This window comes from Chaetodon auriga, chromosome 3 (genome assembly GCF_051107435.1).
Source record: "Chaetodon auriga isolate fChaAug3 chromosome 3, fChaAug3.hap1, whole genome shotgun sequence".
Classification (NCBI taxonomy): Eukaryota; Metazoa; Chordata; class Actinopteri; order Chaetodontiformes; family Chaetodontidae; genus Chaetodon; species Chaetodon auriga.
The window spans coordinates 30,298,029-30,311,496 of record NC_135076.1 but is presented as its reverse complement, the minus strand read 5'-3'; the positions used below and the strand labels follow the sequence as shown (position 1 = coordinate 30,311,496).

Sequence of the window (13,468 nt, the reverse complement as noted above, 5' to 3'; positions counted from 1 at the left end):
TCCTTGTTTTTGTTTTTTCAGTCTTTTATTTGCTCGTTAAGCACTTTGTGTTGCATTTAAGCATGAATTGTGTTGTATAAATAAAGTTAATTATAATAATTGATTTTAGTTTTTAGGTTTTCAGATTTTCTCATCCTGTTACAAGTAAAATCTGTTTTTCACAGCTTTTCTATCCAAGTTTTAAATCCTGCTTCAAGTTGTCAAACTGACGTTTTGTCATGTTTGATTGATTTCTCCTGGAAACACGTCGTCATCACACGTTCAGAGTTTGTGCACTTCAGCTTTATTCAGTTAATCACCAGAGTTCAAACAGTCCATGATGGAATTGTCTCAATAAACTCGTCTACGTGTCCCCAAAATACAAAACCGCTAAAACAAAAACACAAAGCAGGAAAAGTTGTTTAAACGCGTGAGACAAACAGTCATGTAACATCCAACCAGCACCATGTGGTCGTTACCCAGCAGCCCCCAGCACGCCCCAGAAGCCCAGCAGAACTACCCGAAACCTCCGGCTGCCCATCGCCATCGCCTGAACACATCATGGCAGGACAAAGACCTGATCCTGGACCAGTCTGACCTACAGATCAGCAGGTTCTAAACAGGTTCTGTGGGAGTAACCGTCTGTAGGAACATCACCGCAGCCGGTTCTGAGGAGAACCAGCTGCTTCCTTCAGCAGATATGTGACAAGTCACAGCAGGTCGTCCCCCGAATGAAAAGAGGAAATGAAAAGTGAAGACCATGAGGATCAGGTCTACAGTAGACCTCCTTCACACCAGCAGGAAGCAGACTTCACCTGAACCCTGTTGCTTCAGTTTGACTGGATGTTTTTCAGCTGGAATTTCTATCATGAAGGTTGTCACCTGGTACTGGGCGCGGATCCAGATCCAGATCCACATCCAGAAGGGACCACCAGTCGACAGCTGTTAAATATGATCTGGTCCACAGAGGGACAGGCTGTGACCCTCTACACACAGTCTACCTGTGACGTCTCTGCAGGTTTATATGATTATTGATTACTGATTATCGATCTTCAGGAAAACGATCCAGCAGAAATCTGACGTTCTTCAGAACCAGAGGGAACAGACGTTTACTGGATTCAGGTCTTCACTGTTGTTCTGCTGATTCCTGGTGTGAACGAGGCCTCAAACAAACATGTCAGCACACAAACCAGATCAGAGAATCAGGATCGATCAATCACGCTTTCCATGACTGATCGATCGATCTGACAGTGGAACTCTTCAGACCTCCAGCTGCTGTTTTAAGCTCTCAGGACGACGAATAAAACCACGCCATCACAATTCTGGCTGTCGGGGGTCACATGACCCGGTCGGATCACTTCCTTTCACCTGACAAACACCATGATGTGCATGAATGTCAGATCAGATCGATGTGATCGATCTGATCGATCAGATCGATCTGATGGCAGCTTACCAGCAGCAGGAGTCTGAGCCTCAAACCCAAATTTTAAAGGCCAGACTCAACACTTGATGATGATGTTGACAGACATGTTTCTGGGCCGCCACAACTTTTTTTATCAATATTAATTATTATTCAGCTCCAGCCAATAACCTGAACGTGCGGCCGATTCACTTTTGGCTTAAATATGTCAATCTGACATGTTTTCTAAATGTGAGCGAGCCTGACCAGAACGTCTGGAGATCTGGACTGAGAGCTTGAGTCCAGACCAGCATGTGGAGTCCATCACCCAGATCGCTTCCTTAGAGAATCGGACTCATTTCAGACTGAACAGTTAACTCAACGTTAAGCGGGTCGCAGGCTGCTCCTGTATCTGAGAGGAAGAATCCATCGTCATCATCAACGATTTGAAATGAATTTTAAAAACATTAACGTCAAACTTTCAGTTTGATCCTGTTGATGTGCTGAAATCTGCAGTTTGAAAACCAGATGATGTCCAGAGGAGTGAGGAGCTGAATCCTGGTTCAGCGTCTCCCACCTCCGCTCTGCGTGCGTTATTGGTCGGCATGGAAACAACATGATTGACAGGCTGACCCCCTCCTCCCGACATCTCGCTCAAAGGCAACAAGGAAATGACAGCGAGTGAACAGGAAGGCCTCGAACAGAGGAAGCGAGGTGGCGGGGGGAGGGAAGGTCTGTTAGCGTGGCGTCTCCGTCCTCTCCGGGGCTGATGGGAAATGCTCCTCTCTCTGTTTATTTGAGGTCCAGCACCATGCTGGCCGGGTTCTCCAGGTACTCCTTCCACAGGTTGGAGAAGCGACACATGGTGGCCCCGTCGATGATGCGATGATCCGCCGACCAGCTGACGTTCATGATGTGAGCTCGGACCACCTGACCGCCGGCGTCGAACCGAGGGAGAATCTGACGGTCAATGAAACACAGGATGGAAGAGGTCAGGATGACTTTCACAGCCGATGTGAGAAACCTGTCAGGCTTTGGATTTGCGACAAATCACAAGGTGACCCGAGCCGATCTGAATCCGATTTATTCTGTTCTGTGAATCTTAAATTTTACTCTCATTAAAATGTTTCTGGGAATCTGCTTCTAACCTCAAACCCAAGGTTGAACAGAAGGTAAATGAACATGACACCAAACAAAACCAAATATCGTCCTGAAGGTCCATCCAGGCAGGATGAAGGAGAAGGAGGAGGAGGAGGAGGAGGAGGAGGAGGAGGAGGAGGAGGAGGAGGAGGAGGGTACTGAACCTTCACTGAGCTCCTCAGTTATTCTGCTCCTGTCTGTAACTACAGTGACTTTACAGGATCTGTACCAGACATGTTGTGGCTTTATAACAGTCAGATAATCCTGATGCTCCAGGTGCCTGGAAAAGTTTGGAACCCACCTGGATTTTTCCCAGAGCTCCGATGGCGACTTCAGGGGGAAGAATGACGGGCTTAGCGTACGTCCCTCCGATCTGGTGTAGATCAAACACAGCAAACACATTAATGTTGGTCCAGACCTGCAGCAGCAGGCTCAGACTCCAGCTTCAGCTGCAGCGTTCTTGTTCTTGTCGGACTCACCGATCCGATGTTGGACAGGGTGAACGTTCCTCCGCTGAGATCGGCGGTTCCCAGCTGACCGGCGGCTCCGAGCGCCTGTAGACGGTTTAACTCCTGAGCGACCTCAAACACACTGAGCAGCTGAACGTTCTTCACATTAGGAACCAGCAGACCCTGACTGGTGTCCATCGCCAGGCCGATGTTATGAGACGCCTGAAGCACAGAGAACGACCCATCAACAAAACACAAAAATCTATTTTGCAACAGTAAATTTATCTGAACTTCACTGAATATTCGTTATTACTAATGTCCGCGTTAAGCAGAAGACAACCCGAGTCCTTCATGTTCTTTTAAAAGAGGAAACAGGCCTCCAATAGTGCAATCAATCAATATCGTATGTGCTGGTACGTTCTACAGTGCAGCAACATGCATGTGAATACTTCACGGACATGAAATGAGATCATGTCCGTTTCCTCTTTGAAACAACGAAAATAAATGTAAGAGAAGATGAGTCCAACAGAAAAATCCAACTTGATGAACTGGAGAAGGTCAGACCGGTCACCTTGTACGTGATGTTCTGGCAGCCTTCGTCCACCGAGGCATTGAGGATCGGAAAGTGCAGGAGGCCGAGGGAGGCGGCCTGGACCAATGAGAGCACAGCATTAACATCGACACTAAACAGTTAGCCAATCAGCATCAAGCAAACAGGAGGGTTTTCATCATCTCGTCTGCAGTAACACCTTGATGAAGAACGGCATGTAGCTCAGTCTGACGCCTCGACCCTCAGTGGTGGACTTGAGTTCAGCTCTCAGAGACACCAGACGACTCAGGTCGACTTCATCACAGTAACCAAAGTGAGGAATCTTCAGAGCTGCATTCATCGTCTTCACCATTGCTTTATGGAAACCTGGACACAAAGAAAACCACCAGTACACATCGACTCAGAAGTGAAGAAGTGCTGAGAGAACCTGGACTGTTGAGACCAGAGGCCTGTTTCATGAAACCAACTATGTGTGGACTTTCACATCAGCTGTGGACAGAAGGAGCTCCTGTCCGTCAGCCGGCTGCTCCTCCTTTAAATCCCCTCCTTGTTGTTTCTTCCTTCAAATTTGTTTAGCATCTCACTGTCAAATCTGACCTCTGTTTGAAAATGGAGGAAGTAAATAATGTTGCTAATCTGATGGATGCTAACATGCTACCGCCAACTTACAGGCCTCTAAGAACCGATATGACACCAGACAACAAAGATGCAACAGCTCCTCAAACGTGAGTCTGATTTCAGCTACAGGTCTGTACTGATGGTCTTCATACAGACCTGTTTTTATTAGTCCACAGTAAACGGTGCTTCTTCTTCTTGCCCATGAAAGAGATGATTTGACTCATTAGAAACTGACCCGACAAACAGCGGAGGCGGTAAACTACGGACAACCATCTTTACGTTTTAATGCTTCTTAGAAAACCGACTCTGACCTTTGAGGGGCTCGGTGACGTCCTTGCCGGTGAACACAGGTCTGGGTGTTGTGGGTGGAGGTTTGATGGCTGCCGGAGTGCTCACAGGCCTGGCAGCAGCAGCAGGGGCTGGAGGCGGAGGCTGGATCTCCTGGAAAAGGGTCGGAGGTAGGATGGCTCCCGTCTGCTTTGCCAGGTAGTTCAAGATGTCCTCCTTCAGGATCCGTCCGTCTTTCCCTGTCCCCACAACCTCACTAAGCTTAATCTGTGAGTGAGACCAGAACAATTACACTGGGGGACAAACTGGGACCACTGTAACGGACTGGGGACACGGGTAAACCAGTGACACAGACTGAGGCAGACTGGGAACACTGGACAAAGTGGGACAGACTTACGTTGTTCTCCATGGCGAGGCGTCTGACAGCGGGCGTGGCCTGGGTCTTGTGACCTTTGATCTCCTGGTGGGTGTGTTCTTCTCGAGCCATAGCCGGCGTCTCCACCACGTCCTCCTCCTGGATCACCTCTGAACAACAACAGTCGGGTTTTAGTTGAAGCAGAACAACGGGCAACAGTGAAAACCTGGTTCCTGAAGTTGACACTGTGTCTCACCTGAACTGGACTCTGTCTCGATGTCGACCAGCGGTTTGCCCACTAAGGCAGTGGCGTCCACATCGTAGTAGAGCTTTTTGATGACTCCATCGTAGCGGCTGGTGATGGTGACCGACGCCTTGTCGCTCTGAACCTCACAGATACTGTCGAACTGAGACACCTTATCACCCTCCTTCACGTACCTGTGAGACAAAACCAGGTCTTCAGTGGGCAAAGAGAAAACACCACAGACTGGGAACGGTGTCCGTGGTTTGACAGCACTCAGGTAATGTCTCTGGTCCCGGGGTAGTTACTGTGGTTTCTATGGCTTTGTGCTGTTTGCCGTGTCATGGTAGTGGTTTTTGTGAGTCTCAGTCAGTACGTTTGTGGTCTTTGTGTCGACATGGTCTCTGTAGGTCTGGTGGTCTCAGGGTCGACATGGTCTCTGTAGGCCTGGCGGTCTCAGTGTCCACATGGTCTCTGTAGGTCTGGTGGTCTCAGTACGTACCACTCCTTCACCGTCACCTCCATGATTCCCTCTCCGATGTCTGACAGCTTGAACTGGACGACTGGTCCTCGACTCGCTGCAGGTAAAGACACAACGACATCACCACCACCACTTCCTGTGGACACCTGGACGCAGAGCGGCCTGACGGACTTGGCTGAACTGTGTAATCAGACCTGAGATCTGGACTGTCTGAAAGTGTAGGAAACCCTGAACCTGTAACGGCTCACTGTAACTCGTTAGCATTTGGTGTTTTATGACTGAAGCTCATTTTCTCAGCAGGAACATTGAAAATTTAAAGAAGACGATTCATGAATCAGGTGACAACTACTCTGATCGTTGATTAATCGGTTTGAGAGAGAGAGACAGAGAGAGAGGGTGAGGGAGGGAGGGAGCAAGAGGGGGAGAGAGAGGGGGAGGAAAACTGCTCTGACTTCTCTGGAACATCCTGTTCTTTGATAGTCTGTTCTAAGGTCGATAGTGTTGTTGTCGTCATCAGGTCCGTTCATGTTGTCTGAAGCGGCCCCACATCTGGTTCCTGGATTCCTGAAACTGGACTAACCGGATCTGAACTCTTCTGACGTGTTATTCACGGACTCTGAACTGGAGGTTCAGACTCTTCAGAGTAAAACTCTTTAAAAAGCATTAAAGCATCTAAGAAAAACTGCGAACTGAACCCTGAAACAAGACCATCAAGAGGACTGGTTCCTGCTGGTCTGGACTTACCGACAGCGGTATGGAGCGTCCTGCTGCTGAACATCTGGAGGTTTTTGTCACATCTGAAGGTGAGCGGCTGCAGCGTTCTGTCAGATCTGAAGTTCTGCAGCCGGAAACATCGACGGCGGTACTGCTGACTGAGCTGGAACAAAGACAACAGGTACAAAGATCACCTGAGCGGTTCTACAAAGATCACCTGAGCGGTTCTACAAAAATCACCTGAGCGGTTCTAGAAAGATCACTGTGCGGTTCTACAGCGCACAGTGCAGATAGGTCGAGTCCACATGGACGCTCATCATGTCAGCAGCAGAATGAGTCTGCTAATGTCAGTCTAGACTCAGTCCACAGTGATCAGCATCATGACCTCAGCAGGTCTCACAGGGAAAAACTCAACGTCTGCTTCACCTGTGATTTTTACTTCCAACAGTGTTTTCAGATTGTGGTATTTCTACCTTGACTGAAGTCAGAGAACTGAATACTGCCTGAATGCCCGCGGCAGTCCTGATACTGATCCACCATGATCACTGTAAACACTGCAGAGGTTCACTGTAAATCACTGTAAATCTACTGCACCCTCTGTTAGCTGTTAGCAGCCTAACTCCCTCAGCTGAACGTGACCCAGCAGCTGGTTCACCTGTAGCATTTGCTAAGAGAAGCTAGCTGAAACTTTATGCTAACACACCAGTCAACAGTTACGACCGGTTCGTTCAGCAGCGAACAGGTAACACTCAGCGGCTGTCAGACAAGTAGCAGTCGGCTGTTCGCTCTGACTTTACTTCATGCTGTTAGCATTAGCATCAGAACTGGCATGGCAGTAGAAGTTAGAATCCAGCAGCTAACAGGCTAAGCCATCGAGCTGGTCGAGAGACGGAGGGATGACGTCAGACTTAGCTCCACGTTAGCAGCATAAACAAACGGACAGAAAGCAGGAACATTCAAATTTTCCATTTCTCACCAGCCGTCTGAACACAGTGAAGGAGCCTCTGGTCACCGCCGCCATCTTTCCTCTCTGCTGCCGCTGGTGACGTCACATCTGCACGCCCCTCCAGCAGCCAATCATCATTCAGCGTCTTCTTCTCCTTTACTTCCAGCAGACTGGACGCAGGATCTGCATCACGCTGCCACCAAGCGGTCAGCAGGCGAAGTACAGAAACGTCTTGTTCATTAGATTGAGTTCCTTTTAAAACGAATTCACTTCATATTATTCTTAAAACTTAATGTGATATTTAAAAAGCACTTCAAATATTACGCGAGAGCCACACTTTTATCTTCGGTCTAAAAATAAAATTCAGACGATTTCATCCTCGCTTCGCTGCATGAAATCATTTCTAACTTTAGCATTTTTTTCTGTCCAATCCAAGTAAAAAAACATCCCTGGCTTTTAATATAAATTGAATATACATACGGACACACACACACACACACACACACACACACACACACACACACACGCACACGCACACGCACCGTGACTCTGCAAGGACCATCGTGCAGCATCTTCTCAGTGTGGTGTTGTTCTTCACGCAGCCTGATGGAGGCGACAACGCGGAACCACCGGATGCATCAAGTTCTGTGAAAACACCTGAGGAGCACCGGAAATGGCCTATCAACGATCCATCTTGAGCAAATCTTTATTGACGCGGATGTGCATACACATACATACATACACAAACAATTGTACATAATACACTTCCAAAATAAGTAATACATAAAAGAGTATGTTACTTGAATGGATAAACTGATTAAGCATTACGTTGTAAAAGTTATTATAGAAACAACTCAACATGCTTCTTTTTGGCTTTATGAGCTTTATAGTTATCAATAAACGATTTGGCGAGGATAAGAAATTCATATTTAACAGGTCATTCTTTGAGCATCCAGCAAAGCACCAAAACAATAACGACATCTTATTTTGACAGCCTTCGGAAGTGGCTGTAGTTACTCCGTGTACCTTGGCACAGAGAAGTTCCCGACGAAGAGGAGTTATAAACAGTAGAAGAGAAGTGCCGGAGGCTGTGGTCCAGCGGGAACGTTTCTGTGTAAAAGTTCAAGTTTTCAGTCTCACATGACGATGGAGTCCACGGCGGTGGAGATAGACGGCAGCGTGATGGAGGGAGTGAGTACTCACACTTTATTCAAAGGACAAATGAGAGTTGCTGTTGTACGTACCGCGCTGCTAACATGCTAACAGAAGGCTAACTGCGGCGAGCCGGTGCTGAGCCGACTGATGTCTGTTCTGCTACCCCGGTATCCGTTCTCTGCAGGGCGGACAGATCCTGAGAGTCTCCGCGGCGCTCAGCTGCATCACGGGGTCCTCAATCAAAATCACTAAAATCCGAGCCGGCAGAAGCACACCGGGTCTCAGGTGAGTTAGCAGCTCAGTGGCTAGCCGGCTAACGTTAGCCTATTCATTGAAATTGAGTCGTCGGCTAACTTACTTAGCAGACACTAACAATAAAAACAAGACGCCTGCACCGTTAATGGTAATGTTTGTGTCATTAAAGCAATATATATTTATATTTATCTGTAACTTCACCGAATTCGTGTATTTTCCATGTTAGCTGAAAGCCTCCTGGTTTCCTTTGGATACTGCTGTTGGGAAACTTTGGATCGAACAGTGTAGCTTCTATAGAGAAAGAAGACGCCGACCAGACTCCATTCATAAGTTTGGTTAATTAAGAGTTTCTAACTCATCGACAAATGTACCAAATTGAATTCAACCAATCATCTGGAGACCTTTTTAAATTCGACAACCGTCCTCTTCATGCAGCGTTTTGTACTTGTACGAAACTTTAATATTAAACTTCAGGCTGCTGTGCCGCAGTGTACAAGCAGCGCCACCAAGCGGCTGTGATCCGTCCTGTTCTTTCAATGAATGCGCCTCATTTACCAGAAAACTCTGAGGATGGAAAAAAACATCAGTCATATTTGTCTGATATGTTACTCTGCCCAAATATTCAGAACCTGTGTTTCTCAGGTTTTCTCTCTAAGACTTCGTTCATAACACGAGTGGACGTGGTTTCATGGAGGTGAGACCTGAAACAATGAAAAAATCCAGGAAATCAGAGTTCAGTGGATTTTAGTAATAACAGGAAACAACTGATGGAGTTTGGTGAAAACAGAATCAAAAGTTCACTGTTTGATGTCATTTTCTTGTTTGTATTGTGTGTGTGTGTGTGTGTGTGTGTGTGTGTGTGTGTGTGTGTGTGTGTGTGTTCAGACCGCAGCACCTGAGTGGCCTGCAGCTGGTCTCAGATCTGTGCTCTGGCAGCCTGCAGGGGGCCACCATCGGCTCCACCGACGTCAGTCTGAGTCCAGGAAAGATCCGGTCTGGAAACCACACGGCAGACACACAGACGGCAGGGTGAGACCGACCGAGTCCACCGCCCTCCAGCCTATTGACTATCTGTCCGGTCACGACAGCCGTGTGTTGATACATTGATGTATGTGATGTATTGATATATATTCTGTGTGTGTGTGTGTGTGTGTCAGGAGTGTGTGTCTGCTGCTGCAGGCTGCTCTGCCCTGCGCTCTGTTCTCTGACGCCTCCTCACAGCTCTGCCTGAAGGGAGGAACCAACGCCGAGATGGCTCCTCAGATCGACTACACAGTCAAGGTCTGACACAGAGTACACGCAGAAAATACGCTGAGTACACGGAAAGTGCACACTGAAAATACATTGTGTATACTCTGAGTACACACTGTGATTATTTCTTCTTCAGGTGTTTAAACCGATCGTGGAGAAGTTTGGAGTCCATTTTGACTGTGACATCAGAATGAGGTCAGTTTCCTGTTAATGTCCAGCACAACTGTGTGTGTGTGTGTGTGTGTGTGTGTGTCTGTCCGTCTGTCCGTCCGACTGACTGACTGACTGTGTGTGTGTCTGACTGACTGACTGACTGACTGACTGACTGTCTGTGTGTGTGTGTGTGTGTGTGTGTGTGTGTGTGTCTGTCCGTCCGTCCGTCCAACTGACTGGCTGACTGACTGACTGTCTCTGTGTGTGTGTGTGTGTGTGTGTGTCAGGGGTTACTACCCTAAAGGTGGCGGGGAGGTGGCGGTGACGGTGAACCCAGTCAAAGAGCTGCAGCCCGTCACCATGACGGAGAGAGGAAACATCACGAAGATCTACGGCCGAGCGTTCGTCGCCGGAGTCCTGCCCTTCAAAGTAAAGTTACTCTGCAGCACACGTCACATTCACACAGACAGGAAGTGGTGTCATAACAAGTCTGCAGACGTGAGAGATACGAGTGATGAAAAGCTTCAGAGACGACGAACTCAGACGAAGCTGATTTAAGACAAAAAGACACGAGACAAAAGTTTCCTCCAAACAGAACACGTGAGTGAACAGGCAGCAAATAAAAAGGGTTTATTTGTTTCTGTGTTCATTTTATACGTTCGTAATGAGTGGGGATGACGTGAACTCCATTGGCCAATGGCAGCGCTGCAATGCGTCCGGCTGAGTGTGCTCAGCGAGGCGGCCTCTAGGACTGTTAACGTCCGCCAAACCAAACGGCGTGACCGCCGTCGACACCCGGCAGGTGAATCATCACAACCCCGAAGGCTTCGCTCAGATCGGCCACTGGGGGGCGCTGTAAACGATCACTGGGGCAGAAAGCGTTTGTCCAATCATTGTAAAGCTCGCAGGATCAAACTGCTGAACGTCCACACATCCTCGTGAATCAGTGGAAGTTTGTCCAAACAGATGTTTTTAACGAAGCTGCTGAAAAATGTTCAGAATCTGACCAATCAGCTGACGGCTTGCTGAACGAGGGCGTGGTCTGGGTGCCAAAAATCAATGAGTGTGTCCAATCGTCACCAAACCCGAAGATATTTATGTTGAAGTTAGTTGGTAAAGCTCTTGGCCAAAAGGGGACGCCGCACATCGTTTTCATGTGGCTGACGTGGAGGGTTCCTCTGGGGCTTTTATTTTGAAAGTGGGATTGAACGTGCTTGTGGCGACATATATGAATTTTCTTGTTGATTATTATTTATTAACTTGACATTTATTTCTGTGCTTCTTGCCTCTCTGTGATGATTGGAGCCTCACCGGTGTGTCACAGTGTCTCTGGGCTCTCATTGGCTGATGTAAAGCAGTCAGGCAGTGTGTTCAGTGTCGTCCTTCAGACGCTCTGAAGACATTTCCGCAGCCTCGGCCGATTAAAGACGCCTCCGATCGGCGCGTCGTATTGATCGTGTTGTTTGTGTCCAGCTGGCTAAAGACATGTCGGCGGCTGCTGTTCGCACCATCAGGAAGGAAATCAAAGAGCTGTACATCAACATCCAGCCGCTGCAGGAGAAAGAAAAGGCGTGCGGCAACGGCAACGGCATCATGTAAGCCCCGCCCACCCGCTGACATCACTGCTGCCCTCATGGAAGCGGCCGCGGCTCTCTGATTGGTCCGTGTCCTCTCTGTGTTTCAGAATCATCGCTGAGTCGTCGACGGGTTGTGTGTTTGCTGGTTCGGCTTTGGGGAAGAAAGGTGAGCGGCACAGATACTCACTTATCGACCGACCAATCACAGAGCTGAATCCAACAACAGGCACACCTGAGACTGACAGCACCGAGAACCAATCAGAGTGCAGCCTTCAGACTGTGTGTGTGTGTGTGTGTGTTTCAGGTGTGTATGCTGATAAAATAGGTATTGAAGCTGCTGAGATGTTGCTGAGAAACATTCGACACAACGGTTGTGTGGACGAGTTCCTGCAGGACCAGGTGAGACGCACACACGCACCCACCCACGTGCACCCACACCCGCTGAGCTGCTGGAAACACGTCTGATGATTGTTGTTGACGTGTTGTGGAGTGTGTGACGAGCGTGTCTTCTTCCTCCTCAGCTCATCATCTTCATGGCGTTGGCGAAGGGAACGTCTCGTATTCGAACCGGCGCCGTGACGCTGCACACGCAGACGGCCATTCACATCGCAGAGCAGCTGACTCAGGTGAGCCACGGCGCGGGGGAGGGGGTGACGGAGTGAACGGAGAACAGCTCGTTCTCTCAGCTGCTCCTTGCTGCTCCTTCACTCTGAGCTCCAACTCATCTCAGACCGTCTCAGCTGGGTTCAGGTCAGGTGACGGTGGAGAGCTGTCCGTATGGGACAAACGGTCCTCACAGTCTGGTGGCGTGTTCTGGGAACGGACCAGCTGGACTGTCCTGTGGTAGACAAGCTGCTCGGACCCCCCACCGTCAAACTCTAGAGACCAGAGACCAGGTCTCTTCTGGTCTAAGGTCCGGTCATTGTGGTTCTTGGTTGGAGCAGGTCTCTTGTTCTCGCTGGTCTGCCTCTGTCGTGGTTTCTCTGCAGTGGTTGGACCATGAAGGCCTGATGAAGACCTCCTTCCATCAGTGAATGTTGAGATGTTTCTGCTGCTTCAACTCTGAGCAGCTTTAATCAGTGTGTGTGCGTGCGTGTGTGTACGTGAGCGCGTGCGTGCGTGCGTGTGTGTACGTGAGCGCGTGCGTGCTTGTTGTCCACTCAGGTTATTAAAGTTCATGTATGATTTTTTTCTGTTTTCAGGCAAAGTTCACGATAACAAAGTGTGAAGACGAGCTGAGCAGCAACGTGAACTACGTCATCGAATGTGAAGGATCAGGAGCAACTAACACCAACCTGTAGACACACACTGAACACACACACACACACACACACACATTAGACAGACAGAGTGTGAGACACACACACACTGGACAACCCCCCCCCCAGCTGCTCTGTCATGGCCGACACTCTAGCTTCTCTCAGGGTGATTCTTTAATAAAGAAAGAAATAAAACAGTTTCCTTTGTTCAGTCTGAGTCTTCTGTCCGTCTCTGAGTCCTTCAGTCTTTGCACAGGTGGAGCAGGTGGAGGATAAAATGGCGTGAAAAGACCTTTTTTCAAAATAAAAGAAAAGGAATGGATAGAAAACTCTGTCAGGTGTTAAATGTGCAGAAGATGCAGAAGTTTGACCCTTTAGGCCTTTAAACAGGTAAGCAGCTCCTGGCTGCAATGAACTGTGCTTCATACCGCCCGTCAGGTGGAGGAGGAGCTGAGAACGCCTGCAGGACTCACCTGACAGGTGAGTTTGTGGTTTGCAGGAAGGTGAAAGTTTATTAAGTGGAAGAGAAAAAGTTAAGATCCTTGAAGTATTTCTACTATAGTACCTTTATTTTACAGCTTTAGATTATTAAAATGGAATCAACCAGTAAATGACAAGGAGTTATTATAAAAGTCAGTCAGATGACCTCCACCTTCAG

At 48.3% G+C, this 13,468-nt stretch overlaps 2 protein-coding genes across 2 annotated transcripts; one reads left to right on the top strand and one right to left on the bottom strand.

The window, feature by feature from the left end:
- Positions 1-262: 262 nt before the first annotated feature.
- Positions 263-7,283, bottom strand: dbt (dihydrolipoamide branched chain transacylase E2). Its single transcript, XM_076726867.1, has 11 exons — positions 7,191-7,283; positions 6,245-6,377; positions 5,522-5,597; positions 5,035-5,216; positions 4,821-4,948; positions 4,447-4,690; positions 3,717-3,883; positions 3,539-3,616; positions 2,998-3,189; positions 2,820-2,891; positions 263-2,338 (listed from the first exon to the last, which is right to left on the bottom strand). The coding sequence occupies exons 1-11, from the start codon at positions 7,233-7,235 to the stop codon at positions 2,171-2,173; spliced, it is 1,485 nt and encodes a 494-aa protein (XP_076582982.1). The 5' UTR covers positions 7,236-7,283; the 3' UTR covers positions 263-2,170.
- Positions 7,284-8,192: 909 nt separating this feature from the next.
- rtca (RNA 3'-terminal phosphate cyclase) lies at positions 8,193-13,010 on the top strand. The gene is made up of 11 exons (XM_076726866.1): positions 8,193-8,351; positions 8,500-8,600; positions 9,456-9,599; positions 9,728-9,851; positions 9,958-10,016; positions 10,262-10,403; positions 11,448-11,569; positions 11,659-11,717; positions 11,856-11,950; positions 12,073-12,177; positions 12,754-13,010. Exons 1-11 carry the CDS (start codon positions 8,301-8,303, stop codon positions 12,850-12,852), a joined length of 1,101 nt encoding a protein of 366 aa, XP_076582981.1. The 5' UTR covers positions 8,193-8,300; the 3' UTR covers positions 12,853-13,010.
- The last annotated feature ends 458 nt before the right edge of the window (positions 13,011-13,468 follow it).